The sequence below is a fragment of the Zootermopsis nevadensis genome, unplaced genomic scaffold, assembly GCF_977971745.1.
Source record: "Zootermopsis nevadensis isolate Lab colony 2312 unplaced genomic scaffold, Znev_1.0 Znev_ptg000057l, whole genome shotgun sequence".
NCBI classification, from domain to species: Eukaryota; Metazoa; Arthropoda; class Insecta; order Blattodea; family Termopsidae; genus Zootermopsis; species Zootermopsis nevadensis.
Window position 1 is genome coordinate 549550 of NW_028259188.1, and position 22567 is coordinate 572116.

At 42.6% G+C, this 22567-nt stretch overlaps 1 protein-coding gene across 3 annotated transcripts in view; it reads right to left on the reverse strand.

The window, feature by feature from the left end:
• Nucleotides 1–22199, reverse strand: part of r (carbamoyl-phosphate synthetase 2, aspartate transcarbamylase, and dihydroorotase rudimentary) — a 62516-nt gene extending 40317 nt beyond the window's left edge. Inside the window, exons 1-18 of one of the 3 annotated variants that reach the window (XM_087361365.1) lie at nt 21912–22199; nt 21258–21535; nt 19180–19318; nt 18541–18814; nt 17448–17761; nt 16943–17128; nt 14767–14949; nt 13004–13208; nt 11669–11902; nt 11369–11590; nt 10053–10256; nt 8609–8827; nt 6687–7107; nt 5944–6075; nt 5480–5655; nt 4869–5068; nt 2051–2477; nt 838–1036 (exon numbers count right to left, since the gene is read on the reverse strand). In XM_087361365.1, coding sequence (XP_087217491.1) covers nt 838–1036; nt 2051–2477; nt 4869–5068; nt 5480–5655; nt 5944–6075; nt 6687–7107; nt 8609–8827; nt 10053–10256; nt 11369–11590; nt 11669–11902; nt 13004–13208; nt 14767–14949; nt 16943–17128; nt 17448–17761; nt 18541–18814; nt 19180–19318; nt 21258–21363 — 3841 coding nt within the window. In that variant the 5' untranslated portion in view covers nt 21364–21535; nt 21912–22199. Of the gene's footprint in view, nt 1–837; nt 1037–2050; nt 2478–4868; nt 5069–5479; nt 5656–5943; nt 6076–6686; nt 7108–8608; nt 8828–10052; nt 10257–11368; nt 11591–11668; nt 11903–13003; nt 13209–14766; nt 14950–16942; nt 17129–17447; nt 17762–18540; nt 18815–19179; nt 19319–19920; nt 19942–21257; nt 21536–21894 lie in introns of those variants that run through there. The other 2 variants (XM_087361364.1, XM_087361366.1) reach the window with 2 other exon arrangements.
• Between the last annotated feature and the right edge of the window lie 368 nt (nt 22200–22567).

Consider the following 22567-nt stretch of genomic DNA (forward strand, 5'->3'; position numbering starts at 1 on the left):
CCATTGTCAGAAATTTTACGATTTTAATTTGGGTGTACTCATATTTCGTTCCAGCGATGCCAGATGGCATGTGCAGTGTGAATTTCTTCACAAATGCTTTTATTATAAGTACAAAGGAAAGGCGGGGACACTTTTCATTCTTCTGGTGCATCTCCTGTCTTCTACAGCTACGTTTCGTTGAGTTCGGCAGTAATAGTATTTCCATTTTTCCTGTTATTGTCCGCGAAGGGGGCAGGAGTGGTGAGGAAGAGGAAGACGACGAATGGGAGCCCAAAGCTGTGCCGAGTTTTGCCGAAGCACACGCTGCATTGGCAAAAGTGAAGTCGTTCTTTTATGCACATAATACTAGTGAACGTGATGAGGAAAACATTTTGAACGTGGAAAGGGCTCTGTTTTGCCTAAAACGTAAAGTTTCGACAAACCAGTTGTACATTAAAGACTTTTTTGGTAAAAAGAAGTAACTTTGAAAGAGAAACATTGTTTTTTTTTTTAAATTTTTAATACTTTCCCGCATTCATCGTTTTTATTTCCCACCCCCGCCGAAAACGATGCATCGAGGTTTCACTGTATCTGCTTTGGAAAGACCTGGAAATCATTTGCTCGACAAAATGATGAAAAAGTTGGAGTAAAAGCTAGCTGGAAACAAAGAGAACAGGGAAAGAAATGAGAAAATGGAAAGGCTGGAGCGGTTTACGTGAGATATAAAATTTTAAAAAAATCAGGGGGGGCGGGTGAAGGTAAGAAAGACGGAGTGTGTAACAGACATCTTCCAAAATAGACCTGATCTTTCGAAAAGGCGCGCAAACGACGACATGATTTGAGTGAAGCGGCTCATACCTGCGAGTCGTGAAAACGAGAACTGCGGCACCTTCACTCCGACCTTCCCGCATCCCGCAAGGACGTCGACTGGCTCCACCTTCTCTCCAACAATCACACGCGTTGCCATGGCCACAAAATCAAAATCAAGCGTTTTCGAAACGAAAGGGAATGAGCGAGAAACTCTGACATTGCATTCTATAACTTTCAGTTCGTTGTCCTGTAACAAAAAAAAGGTAGAGGTTAGGTTTATGGTGCACCTTACATTCATGCATCAATTATACAGGCTGTCCCAAAAATATGTATACACGCATTCAATGAATTAAATAAAGGCATTTCAATAAACTAAAACATTACATACATCGGTATTGGCGCTCAGTGAATTAGCAAACCTTGTGCAGGTGTTCAAAATGGCAATCATTAATCTCATGGCACAGATGACTTCAATGAGCAAATGAACGGCAAATGGCCACCAAAGATGCTGATTCACGTACATATTTTTCAGACACCTGAATTTATGTACAATGAATGCTCTTACATCAAATCAACCTTAAAAATAAAGATAACTTTTGCTCCATCATGGATGCAATGTCAAGAAACTTACAGCCCTATGCATGCTTCATGTCCTGCTCATCTTCCATGATTTTGACATTCTAAAACTATTTGATGAACAATACAAATTATGGAGTTCTGTATTATGCACTTTTCTCAATCTTCCTACTACTTCCCACCTCTTAGGTCAAAATACGGCTCTCTGCATTCCGTTCTTCCCTCGGGATAAGCGGCCAAGTTTCAGATGCGCGTGAAATTATAGTTTTGTATTTAATAATTTATAGACATTCACACAGGAGGTAAGAAGTTAAAAGAACACTGAACTGACCAGCAAAATTATCACATTAGTAAAAATTAAACTTCATGTGGGCACATTTTCATGAAGTTTATCGTCCACTACAAGAGGGTCGCTGTGATACGGAATTACGTTCCCAAAAATTTTAAGTGCTTTCAATTTCTTCCTGGTTGTTAATTTTAATATTATACTGCCACTCCCACTTCAAGTCTTACACACCAGTAAAAATTTGCTACCCGTCAATACTTCCCAAAGTCAGTACAGTTGTTACCACTTACGCGACACTGGCCGAACGTAAGAAGCTACGACGACATTTCAACAAACCGCACCAACTAGCAGAATGAACCATTTCATATCCTTGAAGCAGAAGAACATGAAGTACTGTACCTTAGCTATCAGCTGCATATTAAAGGGCCCGGTTACTTCTAAGGCTCCGGCCACCGCTCTTGAAATTGCCATAATCTTCTGCAGGGTCTGAGGGTTGATGTCTTGAGGGGGCGTGACAAGGGTTGCATCTCCAGAATGCACTCCAGCGTTCTCGACATGTTCACAGACAGCGAGGCAGAGAATAATTCCGTCATAAGCAACAGCGTCGACATCAATCTCTTTGGCTTCCAGAAGGAACTTGGAAATAACAACCGGATGCTCCTTGCTGACGTCACTTGCCGACTTGAGATAAGTCTCCAAGTCTTGTGGAGTATGAGCGACATTCATCGCAGCTCCACTCAGCACGTACGATGGCCGCACGAGGCACGGATAACCGACTTCTTCGCAGAACTCGATCGCCGACTTGAGGTTTGTAAGTTCCTTCCACCTGTGTGAACACATCAGTCAACGTTAACCAAGACCAAAACAAAATTCATGCAAACTAAACGACGACTGTTTAAACCTAACACGAGCCGGTGTAGCTCAGTCAGTATAGTGACTGGCTAAGGACTGGACGACCAGGGTTCGATCCCCAAACGAGGGTGAGGATGTTTCCTCTAGCCTCTTCGTCCAGGCCGGTAATGGGGCCCACCCAGCCTCCCATCTAATGGGTACCGGGGTCCTTTCCCGGGGGTCAAGTGCAGTCGAGCGCGATGCTGACCACTCACCCCTATCTAGTGTCAAGGTTAAGAATGAGTAGGAGCTATTCCAGCTGATGTTTACTTTATTCTATAAATTGTTGAAATAATTACCCAAAACATGTAATAACTATACCCTCGTTCCTTAACTTCAACCGCTCGCCACGTCTAAAGCGTAAGAGTTAGGTCCGGACATATTGCGAGTGAAATACGTAAATAAACACGAGCTTTTCAAATAACGTCACATATAGATAAGATGTAGTTATACATTAATGTGTAAATAAAATTTTATTGCACTACAAATATACTTCTACAGTTAAACGTCATTCAACGTTAACTAGGGATCCGTGGTTCCACTGTCAATTTTTTTTACTTTACTTTACTGTTTAAACCTAACACATTGAAACAAACATCTAACACGAAAGCGAATAGCCTGTCATATCATCATCACCACCATCCATCGCTCTACAACCCGGTGTGGGTCTTGGCCGCCTCTATGGAGGTTTCTCGGTCTTTGAAGTGTGCATCTGTGAGTAGTGAGTGACCGGCCCACATACGAGGTGCGATCGGAAAGTTTCCAGACTGCGCCTATAAAAACCCGTACACTTATCTCAGGTATTAAATTCATCCATCACCCTCGAAGTAGTTCCCCTGGTAGTGAACACAACGATGCCGGCGCCGCTGCCAAGCCTGGAAGCATCCCTGGAAATCTTTCTTTGTCAGCCTGTCAAGCACCATCTGCGATTCTGCCTGAATCTCTTCTATCGTCTCAAATCTCCTTCCCTTTAGCTGAATTTTCATCTTTGGGAAGAGGAAGAAGTCACACGGCGAATAAGGAGGGTGCGGGATGACGGCCATGGTGTTTGAGGCCAAAAACTGCCCAACTTTGAGGGCGGTGTGCGCTGGCGCGTTGTCATGATGCAGCAGCCAGTTGTGGTTGCGCCACTTTGCCGGCCGCTTCCATCTCACATCTTCACGCAACCTCCCATAGCCTATCCCAACAATGTCACACAAGTCGTTGATGGTACGAAGTCAATCTTCGTGAATGGCCTGCCGAATCTTCGTAACATTTTCGGGCGTTGTGCTCGAAGATGGTCGTCCAGAACGCTCGTCATCATCGACAGAGGTTCGGCCATTTTTAAAACGTGAATGCCACGCAAAAGTTTGCGGACTCCCCAAATGCTTGCTTTAGCATTTCATAGGTTTCCGTAGCCGTTTTGGCGAGTCTTTGGCAAGAGATTCAGGCAGAATCGCAGATGGTGCTTGACAGGCTGACAAAGAAAGATTTCCAGGGATGCTTCCAGGCTTGACAGCGGCGCTGGGATCATTGTGTTCACTCCCAGGGGAACTACTTCGAGGGTGGTGGATGAATTTAATACCTGAGATAAGTGTACAGGTTTTTATACGCGCAGTCTTGAAACTTTCCGATCGTACCTCGTAGCCTGTCATATACCAATATACAAATTTATGTTCATTTCCTTGTGGCAACTGCCCTCCAGTGTAATATCATTAACCCTATTGATGAGTTGAAGAAATTAATTTTTGAGAATTATAAAGTAAATTCTGCTGAAGGCGAACAGAAAAGACTTAAGCCTATTGTGTGCTCTGAATAATGATTCAACCCCCCCCCCCCCCCCCTCTCCTAGAGTCTAAATCTTACCAGAGTGAAGACTTGAATATACAGTGCAAAGATTGTCGGTTCATTCCTCGATATTAACGTCTGTCTACTTAACTCGAGAAGTACTTCCCAGATTTGAGTGAAATTTGGTATAAACAGTATCCCGTTTGAGTCTAGCCTAAAACCACATTTATTTATTTTCCATCAATTGGTAATATCAATATGGCGGAGAACAAACCCGTGAAGTGAGAGTGACAGTAGCACCACTTACAATAGGGCCATACAACGATGTAAAGTACTAGATGTTCGATAAATACGCATCTTCGACGAAGAAATTCTCTGCGTAATGTAAAACGCAGTGACTGGATGAATAGAAAAATTCATACTAAACCCTAAAATTTTATTTGAGGAATTATCGACTACTGCATCGTGAAATAATACAAGAATTACTTGACAAAAGTTAAATACCGAGCAGGTTAACACAGTGATGTAAAACAACCGCCTCATATGCAAATTACATTACCTTGGTTGAGAGATTCCGATGCGATCCAACATACGGGAGAATTTAAATCTGTTCTCGGCTCCATCAACAGACTCGGGAGATGTGCCCAGGATACGAGCTTGCTGGCGATGCAGGTCCATGGCAATGTTATTGGGTAACTGGCCCCCCATGCATAAGATTATTCCCTCAGGATTCTCAACACAGTATATGTCCATCACCACCTGAAGAACGCAACATTACGGCACAAGCTGACAACACAGACACAGCAGGAACAAGTACCCTGACACGTGAGACAATGAAGACTTCTTCAGGTTCACACGTTTCCATCAAAGCACAACATATAAACACAAACACTGACACACAGCCACTGGACTGACTTACTTCTGCAGATTGTGTCATGACGCAAGAAACATACTAAATCTCCAACCATTTAAACGTTCAGGACGCGGCTTACCTACGCAGAATCCACGAGACCGTGTTGAAACTCGGAAACGCTAAAAAGATTAATATTAACTCATCAGTGAACATATTTCAAGCTAGATTTTACATTATGAAGCTGAGACACTAACGGTACATGGCTGTGCATCTTCAACGATTAATAATGGGAGCCGTAATTGCTATGTATAGAATACCTCAAATGAAATCTCTTCAAAATACAATCGGTCACACATGTCGTAATCCGTGCTGACAGTTTCTGGATTGTAGTTCACCATGACAGTTTTCTTGCCCAGCTTACGCAGCTCTCGAAGGCATCCAACAGCGCACCAATCAAATTCAACCGAGCTGCCGATACGGTACACTCCTGAACCTAAGCAACATACAGAAAACATTGCAGCAAATCTATCGTCTGGTAGTACGGATTAGTTTTTACAGTTACAACACAAGAGACAGAAACATACAAAACTGTAATTGAAAATAAATAAAACAAAGAATGAAAAGGAACGTGTCCAACGCACGACACAGCTGCACCCCACAAGCAGAAGTCGAACATTCACCGCGATCCAGCCGAAAACCAACGCAAGTCTTACAAATTTACCGTTTATCAATAAAACATGCTGAGGAGCGACCCCTTTGCGGCATTTGCTTTGACACTCACCTATGACCATCGTGTGTCCACCAGGGAACGTCAAGTCGTGAGCTGAACCATTGTATGTCAGATACAAGTAATTGGTTGTTGCCGGCCATTCTGCCGCCACCGTGTCGATCTGCTTCACGTACGGAGTAATTCCTTTAAAACACATTACATCAACATTTTTCAACGGCCAAAAATAGGTGTCAGGAATATATTCATTGTTTATGACAGAAATGTGTTTCTTTCATCGTACGATACGTGACCTGCTGTGTACGGTAGTCAGAAAGTTCATTTAATGACTGTGTTAGTCATCAGTCTGAGCATGCATGAGTAAGCAGAGAAGATGCAGGTTTCAACACTGACTGCCACAGCAACAATCAACGCACACATCGGTCCTGTTAGTAGAGGAGAATCTGTCCAAGAAAGAAACAATTCTACCACACCCCACATCTAGCCCCTGCCAATTGCTACTTGTTACGAAAATGAAAGCTCTCTAAAAGGAGACAAAGGCTTCAGTCAGCAGATAAGGTGAAATAAGTTACGACAGACATACTTATGGAAGTCACAGAAAAAGGTCTGTTAGAATATTTCCAGCAATAGTGTGGCCGCTAGCAATGGAAGGAAAGTGCATGCACAAAATCCCATCACAGTTACAGGTAATCTTACATGGGGAGAACGTCATCGACTTTTAAACTCCGCCACATACAAATGGTCTCGCAGTTTGATCAGTCATTTATGGAAAAACACAGCAGGAGTGCAATCCTCACCCATTTCCAAACGCTTCTTCCTGATAGATAGCTCCGTGCTCTTGACAAATGTCGCGATCTGTTTGTCGGAAAAGCCGTACTGCTTGGCCTTAAGGAGGAGCTCCTGCGACAGCTGGGGCTGGCCCAGTGACTCCATCATCACTTGGTAATCCACAATGTTCTTCATCTTCTGCAGGAACCATCTGTCTATCTTGGTCAGATCGCAAAGGCGATCAATGCTGTATCCAGCTTTCAGCGCAGCAGCCAACACAAACATGCGCTTGTCTGTCGGAGTTTCCAGTTCTTCGTCAGAGAGCGCCTTCACGTAGGGGTCAAATCCTAACGCGTTCTCGTCCATCATACGCAGCGCTTTCTGGAAAGCCTCTTCGAACTTCCTTCCGATCGCCATCACTTCACCCACGCTCTTCATTGAACTTCCGATCTGGAAGCGAACGAGTCTGCATTCAGCGGAGTAAAATGTAAAACTGTGGAGACAAACTTCTAACAGACGGCAGAACATACATGCATATTTTATTACATTCCATGGGTCCATAAGATAGTCAGATGACAATAGGATGTGGAAAAAGTCATAATAACAATAATAATACAATACATATTAATCTCTTAAAAAGACTTCTACATGAATTTCTAGGTTTTACACCAACGAATAATCTAATAATTTTCTTTTGTAAAGTGAATATCTTTATACTGTTTGATGAATTACCCCCAAAAATTAATCCATACTTCATTATAGCGCAAAAATAGGCAAAATATACCAATCCGAGTGTGTCAGTGTTGTGGAACAGAATTATACGAGGTGCGATCGGAAAGTTTCAAGACTGCGCCTATAAAAACCCGTACACTTATCTCAGGTATTAAATTCATCCATCACCCTCGAAGTAGTTCCCCTGGGAGTGAACACAACGATCCCAGCGCCGCTGCCAAGCCTGGAAGCATCCCTGGAAATCTTTCTTTGTCAGCCTGTCAAGCACCATCTGTGATTCTGCCTGAATCTCTTCTATCGTCTCAAATATCCTTCCCTTTAGCTGAATTTTCATCTTTGGGAAGAGGAAGAAGTCACACGGAGCTTAGAAAGGAAGTTGGGGTCGGTTCTTGCAAGATCTTTCAGCTCCTGACAAACGAGAAGTCAAGTCGATTCTGCTTCTGGTCCTCAGACAGGAGCCTTGGCGTCGCATGTGGAGTTCTTCCTTTAGAATCAGCTGACAGGTCCCATAGCCTATCCCAACAATGTCGCACAAGTCGTTGATGGTACGACATCGATCTTCGTAACATTTTCGGGCGTTGTGCTCGAAGATGGTCGTCCAGAACGCTCGTCATCGTCGACAGAGGTTCGGCCATTTTTAAAACGTGAATGCCACACAAAAGTTTGCGGACTCCCCAAATGCTTGCTTTAGCATTTCATAGGTTTCCGTAGCCGTTTTGGCGAGTCTTTGGCAAGAGATTCAGGCAGAATCGCAGACGGTGCTTGACAGGCTGACAAAGAAAGATTTCCAGGGATGCTTCCAGGCTTGGCAGCGGCGCTGGGATCGTTGTGTTCACTCCCAGGGGAACTACTTCGAGGATGATGGATGAATTTAATACCTGAGGTAAGTGTACGGGTTTTATAGGCGCAGTCTGGAAACCTTCCGATCGCACCTCGTATATAATACGTGAGTTTCGTTTGATAAGAATACATCAAATGTTGAATAAGTAACAGAATGACAACAAAGTAAAATCATATGTAGCAACATACATGCAATTTGTTACAGTTGGTAAATTCTATGTTAAATCCTATGGGGAAATGTATCTGAAGGTACGTGGTTCTTCTCAGAACATTGTACAATCATTTCTATATAGACAGAAGCACTATTATAGAAAATGTATTACACTGGACTGGACTCATAATTTTTAACAGATTTTTAAGCGATCCAGACGAGCGGTACCTTCGTGCTGACTCTACTGAACTTGCTGAGGTCCCACCGAGGGATTTTCACCACGCAATAGTCGAGACTGGGTTCAAAGCAGGCAGTGGTCGATCCCGTGACAGAGTTCCTGATATCAGGCAGGGGAATTCCAAGCGCCAACTTTGCAGCTACGTATGCCAAAGGGTAGCCTGTAGCTTTGCTGGCCAAGGCAGAGCTTCGCGACAGACGGGCATTCACCTGCGACAATTGCGAAGGACAATCTCAACCTCTCGACTGTCGACTTAATTCAAAACATTGTACAGTATCGTTCACAGGAAATTAGACTTCCGTTATCTCTGACTCACAGTGATTTTCAATATACAGTAGATTCAGGTTAATCAGGCCATCGGGGCAGCCGTTTATTTGGGACAAATCTTAAAGAACAAACCTTTTTAAGTCTTTACTAGGAACTTCGCATAATTGGGGTAGCCGCTCAAATGGGCCAAAGCGTTCTAGTCCCGATGTGTCCCGATTAACCGGGATCCCCTGTATAATTGAACTTTCTTCAGATGGGACTCTGAGAAAATTCTGTTGTAGACTACAACAAACAAATATTAATTCCACTGAACAAAACTTGAGAGCTTAAAATATTAATACTAGAATTATTGTCATGTGACCAATAAAATTTTCATTGCACACACTTTGTCTTAACCAGAAACATTATTCAGAACCGATTTGTGCTACTGGTAATTCAAGATTACGACCATTTTAACACACACAGCTGTTTTTTTCAACGTCTTTTCACAGTGAAGAACTAAGTGTAACATCAAATGCATTTCTCAAGAACTTCCATGCATTTTAGGAAAATATTTTTCAGTTCTGCTGTTACAAGGCAAAAACTACTGAGCCCCAAATTATTTTTATACAAAAAAGTTTTATTTATTTATATACACTCGGATACAAAATATGCATACAAGCAAAACTGTTTACGCTATGAAGGACACTAATGCCAAATGCATTTCGACCTCAAGAGGTCAACATCAGTGGCAAAAAATTAGTTAATTTGTGTAATATAAATCAAAAGATCATGGTTTTTAACAGAGAATAAAGGTAAGTTCTTTACAAAACCATATTTAGTAACATTTCACTGGACGTTGGCAGTTGGCTATTTTGTCCGCTGGTCTGATGGCCGTTGCTGGAATACATAGACCTTCAAAACAGTTTTGTTTGTATGCATATTTTATATTCCGATACACAACACGGAATGCAAGGTTTTAATACGCTTGGATATTATCATCACACAATAAAACTTTGGATTTTTTTTTAAAAAATCATTAGGTGCACAGCCTTTTATGAAAGCGTCATCACAATGAGCAAAATTATGAGCTCCTCCATCTTGGGCTGAGACGCACGGAACACGCTTCCATGTTACAGCGCTTATGCACCTCATCTGTTACATTTATTACACGACGAGAATAATTACCTCGATGATGTAGTACTCTTCTGAGTTGGGATTGCAAGCATACTGGATGTTACACTCGCCAACAACGCCAAAATGTTTTATGACATTTATTGCCGTTGTTCGAAGAAGATTGTATTCTCGGTTAGTAAGCGTCTGGCTTGGAGCGACGACAATAGATTCGCCTGTATGAATACCCAGCGGATCAACATTCTCCATGTTGCAGACCTGTAACATATCACACGCAATTCGAACTACAGCGCGATAACTGTTGAAACAAAAAAACAAATTAAATGCTGGAGAATCTGTCAACAAAAGCAAGTGGTGGTAGGTTGCTCGGTTGATCATTTTTGGGCCTGATGGGATATCTACTGCTACGTGATCACTCATCCATGGTATACCATGTACATGTACTTCCATACAACATAACGCAGCTATTATAACCTCAATATAAGATCATATTTGAGATCGCAGCACATGAAATCACATTATATTATTTAATTACGCACAGATAAGTAAAGATTTTAATTTTTAAATGCTTCTTTCTTACAGTCTACTACACAGTCTACATGGACCGGTTAATCAGGGAAGCCATCGAGATCAAACTACATCCCGATAACTTTAACAGGGAAGATGGACTTCACCTGAGCCGGTCCTGGAAGCCTCTTATTCACACACTTCGAGGACTCCGAGAGCGAGCAAGAGTGCGCCGCCAGAACCAACCAGACCACTAACATGGCCCTGATCCATACAACCAAACTCACCTTTCTCTCTCTACTTTCTCTCCCTCTCCCACTCTCGCCCCCGTGCTACCATTGGTCCACTCCCATGCCTGCTCCCATTGGCTCGGGGCAGGATACACCTTTCACTTCCCGGCCTATAAACCCAGCACCTCACACCCTATTGGCATATTCATCGCCCTGATGATGGAGGCAGTATGACCTCTGAAACGTTGGTTAACATCGACCAGACTACAGGGTGCAACAACCCAGAAGACAGAAATCTTTATACTCTGATGATGGAGGCAGTATGACCTCTGAAACGTTGGTTAACATCGACCAGACTACACAGCGCAACAACCCAGAAGACGGATATCTTCATACTCACCGCTGTGAGAACCTCAAGTCTTACATACTACACAGTCTTTAAACAGGATTCTTCCATGATTCCTAAAGGGAAATTTTCTAATAGTTACATAAACGATGGTGAATGTCGTCCTCTGGGCTGTGATGCCAGGTGGCTGGAGCGCCAGTACGCACCCACAAGACCACACACAGTCATCTTTCAGAAAGACCACAATCGACATAAATGCATACTTGTGGAAATGTGCTGCGGCTTACCGTAATGCAGTTATCATACGAGTCCCTAACCACTTCATATTCCACTTCCTTCCATCCTTTCAGGGATTTGTCTATGATCAGTTGTCTGGAGTGGGCCAGCGCCTGCTGCGCCAAACACCTCAACTCCTCCTTGTTGTTCGCAAAACCCGAACCAAGTCCTCCCAATGAAAACGCCGCTCTGGCCATCACAGGGTACTCCAGTTTCTCTGCTGCTTCCAGAGCCTGTAACAAATTCATGCAGACTGGAATACCAACATCCGGCCCCATCTCCCTCGGACGTCGCGTCGTTCCCCGACTTACCTCCTGAACCGAATACACAGCAGCACTGGGGGCAACCTTCTCCCCTATCTCATTCACCCGGTCCGCAAATTTCTTCCTATCCTCAGTCTCGATGATTGACTGAATTGGTGTGCCAAGGATCATAACGTTGTACTTTTCAAACACGCCGGCACGCTGCAACTGGACTCCGCAGTTCAGAGCCGTCTGTCCCCCAAATGTAAGCAGCACGCCATCCGGTCTCTCAGATATTATCACCTGTAATAGTAAGAATTGTTTCGATCCGCTAGCGTCAAACACCGGGTATCAGTTCAAGAATCTCAGGTTGTCACCTGTCGACTAAGCTCGATGTTTGGAAACAAAAATAATACCTCTGCCTTGAGAAATTTAAGAAATTTTGTTGTTAACCACTCCACAGGTCGATATGAAATGCTGGTAACGCTGGTAGTTGTTAACATTACTTTACTACTGACTTTTCAGATACTGCGTAAATGTTTGGTATGCACCGAAGAATCTGAAGTTTCTATTCCACGTTCCACAACCACTAAACGTGACATGGCACTGTTCTTTCACTGATTAGATTTCCTATTGGCCAAAAAAACTTCTAGTTCTGACTGACCGGCGCTTCTACCTACTAGCGATTACAGCACCCAAGCGGTACATTTTAAAACTGTGATCAAATCATCATCATATCTGCGTAAGATCTTGTACCTAGAACAGAGTTCACAGGAATTTCTTGCAAATCTATTTATGTAAAGCGTCTCTTGCTTCATCAGAATTATACAAGCCTGGCCTTGAACCGTTCAAGACAGAATAACATTTTGCTATGAACGCTTCCTTTTTGTGAGGATGCAATATAGAGTCTTCCTGTTCAGAACAGATCTTCCAATTGGGCTCCTGTGAATATCTGAGGTCTGGTTATTTCTTCGCCAGGTGACAAACTATAAGTTTCTCAACGACTCTCGTCTATGGAGTTAGTTCAGCAATATTTATATGTTTCCTTGTTTACGACATTATCAACAGCAACAGTTGATACGAAGATTAATAACTGGAAAGGAAGCAGGCATGACCTAATTCAAGGCACCATTCCAGTGTTAGCATAAAGGGACTGAGAAAAACCATGAAAAACTCCGTCAGGATAGTCGGTCTCTGAAGTGATATTGAAATCAAGGATCTCCAAAATACGAAACCAGAGTGCTAACCGATTGGCCATAAATTCAGTATTAGACCAGTACGTTTAACGGCAAGCCACGTCACGCGTTATTTTGCCGTGTAATGCAGATTGTTACGATCCATATTTCTGAGACAGGCGACATTTTAAATCCTTCCCTGGTTACCACCGGAGATTCCCTTCCTTACCTGTTCCACGTATTCCGGGACGAGCGGCAGGAAGTACACTTTATCCGACAAGCCTTTAGAAGTCTGCACTGTTGCAATGTTAGGGTTAATCAGCACAGTCTGAATGTTCTCCTCTTTCAGGGCCTTGATGGCTTGTGAGCCCGAGTAGTCGAATTCCCCGGCCTGACCGATGGACAACCCTCCGGAGCCCAGGATCAGCACCTTCCTAAAAACGGCGCGTAGAAAAACACATTACATTGAACAACGCGCAGGCTGGAAAAGAATTTCAACACCAATTTAGATAAAGCGTTTTACATTTCTGGGAGTGAGAAGCTCGCACACTTCGCGAAAAACAAATTATTTTTAAAACGGGGACTGCAACTGACTGACACATTACTTACTTTATTAAATTTAGTCTGATCATTTGTTAACGTATTTCTCTGTAGAAATACGTGTAATGGTGGCCGTTTAATGTCTGCAAGAAGTCATGACTCCCACATCTGCGGATCCTGGAGCTCACCTTAAGGAATGCGTCTGGGGTGGCGTCACTTGACTTATCATCTGCGTTTGTACGAGGCGCGTCCTCAAAGTAAGTTTCCCACTCGTCCCACAGCTAGCAAACCTTATATTGCGCGAAGCGACTGTGCGTACGTGATAGAGCAATGACGTAGCATGGCGCATGCACTAACGGCACCTCCCGCGTTCTCACAGTAGCATCGTTGCAGCTGTTGAAGATGGAGGTTCTTATTCCAGCTCCCGCCGACTGTGAAGTGCGGTCAGTGATAACGCTAGGCCGCACACGGCTCGACGGACAGCAAGTCTCCTGCAGGAGTTCAGCTGGGAGGTGTTTAATCATCCACCCTACAGCCCGGACCTCGCTCCCAGTGATTTCCATCTTTTCCTACACCTCAAGAAATTCCTGTCCGGTCAGCGTCAGCGTTTTGAGAATGACAGAGAGGCGGAGATGGTTGTCACACAGTGGTTCCAATCCCAGGCGGCAGACTTCTACGACACAGGTATTCAAAAGTAGGTCCCACGGTATGGCCAATGTCTCAATTCCGGTGGCGAATATGTTGAAAAATAGCTGGACACTTGCTGTATCTGTTGCAATAAATATTTCCGTGAAATTGTGTTTTGTTTCTGTAAACGGCCCCAGGGAAACTTACTTTAAGGACGAGCCTCGTATCTCATCCAGAGTTATTTTGGTGTTCTCAGGTTCCCAATTCAAAGTTACATGATGAGAAGTTTCATTATTCACAAACGCACTTCAAATACTTGCATCCCCAAGGATTATACGCTCTATTTCTGAGATAAAAGCGTCTTTCAGAGAAGAAAGCGGTCCGTTAATGCCTATCCACGTTGGCGAATTTTGAATTTATAAAACCAAAGACGTTAAAAGGCACTGATCAATACATTTTGAATTAATCAGTGAAAATTAAGATATCCCAAGATGTAAAATAAACAGATATGTGAATCGCAGCATCACGCTAGAAAAAATAATGATCCGTCGTAAAAAAAATTATTATCAAGCTCCGAGTGAAACATTTCACTTTGAATTTCTTTCCTTTTCAAAATTAACGCAATCAAAACATGTGAAAGTGACTTACACTTTAATGACACTCAAACGTGGTTTTACTCAGGCCTACTTTCATCACTTTCAATTCACATTACACTTCTATGCCAAGAGTTCATCAACAAATGTCACCTTCAATGCATCGAGACTTCATTATCGCTTACTGTAGCCGTGACAAAATCCGTAAAAAACAAAGACTTATTTGGATTACCTTGGATGCAGATGCTGCAATGGATTCGTGGAATATGGTGGACAATACATCAGTTGTTCAGACAGCAACTGCTGGACCGAAATTTCCCTTCCCTCCTTGTGTCTCTTTACCACATCCAGGAAAACGTCAAAGAGGCATTCCAGGTCCTGAGGTCCGGCTGTGTGCTCTGGATGGAACTGTACACTAGACGAGAATGCGGAATGTTAGCAGAGCGACAAAAAGAGCCGACAGATTCAGCGTCAATCTCAACGGGACGCAGCACGGGTTCCAGATTAATGTCCCGCAATAAGGCCAAATGATCTTGTTTCCTGTCACATTTCTGTAAAATTGTGTCAACATGAAAAATAATTGAAACGCGCTTCGTCAATTTAGTTAGCATCTGGCAGTTCCTATCAGGGCTGTGGAGTCGGCACACAAAACCTCCGACTTCAGCTCCTCAATTTTTAAATCTCCGAATCCAACTTCTTCATGAAAGCTCGATATGTATTAATAACGGTAAACCTACTAAAATGGTAAACGGCACGATAAGACATTTCATCGCCACCGCGTAAATCATCTGCCTACTTTTTAGATTTATAACCTATATTTAAATATACGTCTAATGTTTATTGCAGAAATCGGTTCATTTGTAGACAGTCTGTATTCTTAAGGTACCGGAGCCAAAGTTACAAAGAATTATTCCCATACCACGTGGCTCAACGCGCCGTTTTTTCTCCTTAAGAGTAAGGCCGCCACTCGCTCACACGGTAGCGAAAGTGTTAAAATAGTATTTTCTTAAGATTTTGTATCGAGGTCAGAGTCGGTACATTTTTACGGACTCGGACTCCACCTAAAATTGCTTCCAACTCTACAGCCCTGGTTCCTATCGCTGTGAGCAATTGCTCAGCTCAATTATGAAAGTCAAATCAAGAACTAGGCTGCGTAATACTGATGAAAACTTGGGGGGATGCGTGTGAATCACAACAGAAATTAATCTGGATAATGAAAGATCACCGAAGCAAAAGCAGGTTCAAATATCTGATTAACAACTGATTTAATGAAATAATATGTGAACATGTTTGTAGTAGTTAGATGGAATAATTTTTAATAAAACGGCCATAATCCAATGGCTTGCAAATGGATAAGGCTGAAAGTTGCTACAGGCACCGAAAGGTTGAGAACCGCTGTCGTAAAATGGCACTTGCTTTGCCGGTCAATACGCCCCTCATCATTACAAAACCTGAAGATTAATTACCATGTTACCAAAAAAATCCACCACTGGACCTCGTCGTGAGCCAGCTGAATTCAGCCCCTCAACTTCAGACATTATTTTTCCGACACAGATTTAAATATTATCCTCACATCTATGCCTAGAGCTTGCAACTGGGCTCTATTTACGCTGCATAAACCGTCCGTCTCAACCAAATAATATTTGGTTCGCAACGAAACGTCATCCCGTTGCTACCCCAAGTCTTAGGCCGAAGTGTTTTCCTGGTACGCTGCTCTCAAAGACCTGAATCAATTTTCCTCCCTTCAACTGAGAGGCGAAGTAATGTTAGAAAAGAGAGGGGGAGGGGGGGGGGAGTTTTCAGATATTTCTCTCTACATTTGGAGCAGTGCGACGACAAAATAATTTGTCCTCGCAGTTTAATAAGAGACAGGTATATTTTACACATTCAATTTGCAAAAATGTGGCTTCTGTCTCCACTTAACTAGCGTCTGAACAGCTCTTGTAAATTTCCTTCAAATACGACATTTATAAATGTTCACATCACAGTTTATTATCTACGAGATTCACGGCGAACTGAATTACAAAATCCTCTTGAGCTGTGTGAAATGGTTAAAACTTGCCGACGTTTCAGGGTACCATCTCTGTCTGACGTCAGATTCGGACAGACCAAGAAAATTTTATTAATCAGAGCTTATAAAATTCAGAGAAATTCAAAAAAGATTCTGTCACACTTGTATGTTTTCCAAACAGTTCTAGTGACTTTTATTAAATCTAATTTATGTTAAGGAGAGAAGTGTCCTACTGCTTACAGAGTAAAAAATAGTTTTTAATTTAAAAAATCGAACATGTGCGTCATTTAGCCTTCTTTATAAACACTTTGTCTGTGAAAAGTCAGCTTAAATTCAGGGTTATATAATTCTGAGATAAATACAATTCACAAACAGTTCCCTGCAAACAAAAGTTCACCTGAAATACGGCAACGCGGAGTGAACGATGCCCTCATTACTGCTGTCATTCGTGTTAGTGAACAGAGGCAGCCAGCCTACGGGTAAACTGGAAACATCCACGGCGAACCCGTGGTTCTGGGACGTCATGAAGCAACGGCCAGTCCCGTGATGCGTGCACGGCTGGTTGTGTCCGCGATTACCATACCTACAAAACAACTCAAGTTAGCAGCCGACGATACACGAACTTCAGCTCTTGACACAATGAAGAAATGTTAATAGCAAAGAAACGACATAATTAAAAATTTCACGATTCCTACCCTTCTATTTGTATTGTTATACGTCAAATAAGAATGGTTATGACTGGCTGGATGCATTGTACAAATTCATTAACACACCCAGAAAGAATATCAGTGACTGCAACACGACAGACAAACAGAACAAAGCCCAAGCTTGTTCACACGCGTCTGTGTTTACCACAAAACAATTAATTCTTTATAATCAGCAAGGTCACGTCAGCAACTCACTTCATCTTATAGGTGCGGCAGCCAGCGGCAGTGGCGAACAGCTGGTGCCCCAAACAAATGCCAAATATGGGTTTCTTGTCCTCCTGCCCCATGACTTTCCTAATGTTGTCAACTGTAACGTCACAAACAGCCGGGTCGCCGGGCCCGTTGCTGAGAAACAGTCCATCGAACTCATCCGGGTTCAGGTCGTGATTCCACGGAACCACATCCAGCCGCACTCCCCTCGTCAAGAAACAGCGAAGTTGGTTGTACTTCAGACCGCAATCAACAACACATATTCTGGGGTATCCTTTGGCGTTGTACACAACTGGAGCCTGTAAAATTACAGAAGCAGACGTTCGTACTCGCAGTCTCGCACGCTCATCGTCTGTCCCATTTTGCTGCTTCCGATCCCACATCCTACCCAAGGCATCGCGCTGAAATGATACGTGAAACTCGAGAGGTAAGACACTTGTCCGTCTGAGTGTCGAGATCAACCAGAAACAACATTCAGTAAGATTTCAAGTCTTCACAGCGAGAGCACAAAGATGGCCATCTTCAGGGATGTTGCAGCATGCGGTACGGTAGAGGTTGACTGATGACGCAGAAGAGCTTGCTGCATCGCGACTCATCACTCTGATGGCGGAGGCTGTGTGCGTCTCTGAAGCATCAGTCAACCTCTACCACGTCACACGTCGTGAGATCCCAGAATACAATCATATTCAGACCCGACATTGATTATTTTACAAACTTTTCACATCCCTTAAAAAAATATATGAACTTAAAAAGACAACAGAATGTTGATACTATTTAAAACTACTATGACTCATTAAAGTTTCATGAATTATCAGGTAATTATTAGAAGTGTGCTAACGAGCCGGCAAATGTAACGAGCACAAAGTTATAATTAGACCACACGATGAATAAAGAGGAATATGCAAAGTGCATACGAGGTTTCAGTAAGCACAGAGTGGCTGGAAGTATAAGGCGAAGAATGTGTTTTGTTTTAAAACCGTCAAGACTGATTTCGAACGTGCCATTTCACTGATGTGGTAAATTTTTATACCAGAGCCCCAGTGAAGGTCCCACACCCACAAAAAAGAACATCTCATACCTTCACAGATACTTCCGACACTAGATTCCGCTTGTTCGGATCTTGAAATTCAGCCGAGGGGGAGAGAGGCACGCCCATCACTATTCGCCCCAAGATGGTTCCCCTCTCCCGAATCTTCTTGGTGAGTTCCCTGGTATCGATGCCGCATATCCCGGGAACTCCGTGTTCCTGCATCCACTGAGAAAGTGTCGTCGCTTGACGCCAATGGCTGGGTGTCTCGCACAGTTCCCCCACGACCAACCCCGCGGCCCAGATCCTGTGCGACTCGAACCAGCTGCAGACCGACACACGAGAACATCGCTTGTGGGAAACTTACCACTCTTGGACAAAATCCAAAACCATTCCAGTTTACCGCCTCACAACTACCGGTATTTCATGTGGCTGCTTGCTGAGAGGTTTCCCCATCATAACTCAAATAAAATTTCTGCTGCAACATTTAGTTCACTACCATTTCTATATTAATAAAATTTCCCAATGAACAGTACTTTTTAATATTCCTACAAGATGGGTCATTTATGACAAAAATTTGTACCTCTGCATTCCATAAAAGACAGATTATTTTTTTTAAATACCAGTTTCTGAAAAAGGACCAAAGTTACTTGGTCCATTAGTTATCTAGTCAGTTTAATGAATTCTTACTGTGGTATGCCGTGCTCATCTTTCTCGCTTCCTGGAATACCGTAGTTGCCGATGAGAGGATAGGTGAGCACCAGGATCTGAGCGTGGTATGATGGGTCGGTGAGAGATTCAGGATAGCCAACCATCCCTGTCTGAAACACTGAGACACATATTTATTGACAATTACGTCCTTCATACGCCATCACAGACCTTAAAAAACACAAATTTTACAAGGTCATTATTCTAGTAATATAATTATGAACATATTTACTAAAACAATAATGATATAAAGATAAGGATATTAAGGATTAATGAGTAGGATTTGAGGTTCTCGTGGTGGTGAAGATGGCTATCTCGTGTGTTTCAGCCACGTGCAGACTGATGGAAGTTTACCAATGTTTCGGATACGTCATTAAAACTTCTAATCAGAAAAAATGATGCCACAAATCAGATGACAGCGATCTTCAATGAGTAATGGACTGTAAATGATATGAAAGAAAGTGATCAAACGCCAATTTGAAGTAGTATCAACATTTACGTGTAGGGACTGAGGAAAATCAGGAAAAACCTGGATTGAACTGGCTCAGAATCGTGTTATTTTTTTTAAACTTTCGTTTTTGCTTCGTTGAATCTTTGGATTCTATCGCCAGAGAGCATCCCACGACGTTTTGTTACATGTTCTGTAACGACAAACACGAATCACCAAAAATACCTAATTTCGTCCAATCGGACAATGATCTTGATCTGTTTGTTTGATCTTACACTGAACACAAGGTCGTCTCCTCGCTTAAATATACGTACTATCATGTCAATAACACGTATGGCTGAGTGGAACATGGGTGAGCTTTCAGGTTCTGTGGGCGGCGAGTATCAAAATGGCCGTCTTCTGTGACCCTGCGCCTTGTTGTCGGGTAGAAAATAATTGACGTTTCAAAAAAGCTTGCTACCTCCATATTTGGTCTCATTACCAAGACATATTTATATACAGCAAATATTAAAAAGGGGGAGAAAATATAATTAAATATATTTACAGATACAATTCATTGAATCACTCCAACATTTACATAGCCTTTACTACAGATACAGTTCCTTATTTAAATCAAAGATTAATAAAAATACAAAACTGTAAGTCGCAATGTCAGAATGATAAAGAAATTACAAGATATTTCTTGCTTTTCTGCTGTACTTCGCCGAGAGCTTTACCAACGAAGTACATTAGAGTTATCACGAATGGTATCAGTCAAAATGGAACTAATTTGTTACAAGTACTAAAACAATTACAACAGCCATCTTGAAAACAAACTCCTAAGTCAACCTGCCCGTGTGGCAACGTCACGAATCTGGGGTATTTTGATTAAAGTCTGTGAGGGTGGCATGCAGAAAGAAAATAAATTAGTGGCCCTTCGAATGCTCGTCTCAGGAGTAAAAGATGCCAAATCGTGAAGTTGGCAACTCGCCTCCATCCAATGCCATGGTTAAGAATGAGTGTAATCTACCTCCCCTTCCCCTTACGTCTTTATAGATATCTTACTTAAACACTGGGATATCTTCATCTTTGGTTGTAAATTCGGTTGGCGCCAGATGCGATTTTGCTTTACGTTTACATAAATCTTCTTATCCGAACACCGCGGCGAGTAACAGTTTGGCCAACCCCGATCCACGCCTTCATAACTCAGCAGCAAAATAATATTTAAAAAAAAAAACAACAACGTTAAATTCAAATTTAAAAGATTACTGAATCACATACGGAGGTAATTCAGATTCATCCGGACGACACACTCCCACGGCTTGCCTATTTATTGACGGTAACTTTGGATTTCACTTTGAATTGCCTGTAAATTTCAAGGGTTAGGAGGCCGGAGTTCGATTTCCAGTAGGGGTTGCGTTTTCTCTTCACCACCGAGTCCAGACCGGCTCCGGGGGCCTATCAATCTACTGACGTGTACAGCGGAGTTAAAAACGTCTGGGACGTGCACCTCCATCTAGTTCCAAGACAAAGAGCGCGTGGAGGTACACCTCCAGTTTACGCGGCGTTATACTTGTTGAAGCAACAAGTCTTTTGTGTGAGCCCAGATCAATAAAAGACGACAAAAACTTACCAACTTCACCGTCGACTGGTATTTTGGCACCAAATGATTCGCCAGGTAGAATTGTTCCATCTTGAAGCACAAGACTACACCTGGAATGCATCTTCTTCAAACACATGCTTCCTAACCCAGTGACTGAGACCAACCACTCGCACGACGGCCGATCGATCTCAGGTAGTAGGCGAACACGTGTGTCCTGCAGTGCTGCCACGCTTCCGACTTTCTCTCAAGCTGTACTGTACTCTTCACAACCACCATAAAAACATTGGTCACTCTTACGTTCCTCTAAGCTACGGAAACAACACATATTAAACAACAAAATAACTTTCTACAACCCGTATAAATTGTGCATCTGTAGATAATTTAAAAGTGGGTCACAGATAGTGCAAACATAACCAAAATTTATTATTGATTTTTCAGGCAACAATTATCAGACGCGGCAGATTGGATACTTAGGTACGTAGAATCGACTGTTCTGTCCCAACGGAAATAAACATTGTAAGATTTCAGGTTTTCACAGAGGTGAGTATGAAGATTTCTATCTTCGGAAATAATCATTGTTTCAAAAATACCAATAATTAATTCAAATGAACACATTATTTCACCTCCATTTTGAATTAAAATTCATTATAATATATTTTGCAAATACCTTCTAGTCTGTTATACCTTTTCCATTCAAGTGCTCTTTGGGATACGAAAGTTAGAACACGTGTTTTACTCTCTCTCTCTCTCTCAAACTCGTAAGGATGGTCGTTAAAAACCGTTATTTGCTGTTTCAGAGACGTAAACAACTGCAAAGAAAACTATTATTCACGCTGATACTGCAACAAACACAAATTTTAAAGTTGCCATGGAGAACCAACGAAGCACACGCAGACCCAGATAATGGGCAGCTCCAATTTACCACAAAATACACTTCTGTAGCGTCAGAAAGAACCACTTCATCTGATACGAGTTGCTAGCACAGCAGAAAGTTGGGTTTATAGTAGTCACCTACAAAAGTTTCTAGCCTCAGGATGACGTATGTACACTCTTTTGTGACAATAGTTACACGGGAAACATTTCTCACGCTCATTATTACCACGGAACAGAGAACTGCTTCAAAAGACGACAGTCGCCAAGAAATCTGCTGCCATTTGCGTTGTATGGGTGCGAAACTTGGTCTCTCACTTTGAGGGAGGAACACGGATTGAGGGTCTTTGAGAACAGTGTTGAGGAGGATATTTGGACCTAAAAGGGAGGAGGGAGGATAATGAGCTTCACTGTCTGTACTCCTCACCTGATACTTTTAGGGTGACGTGGGCGGGAGGCCTGAAGGGAGG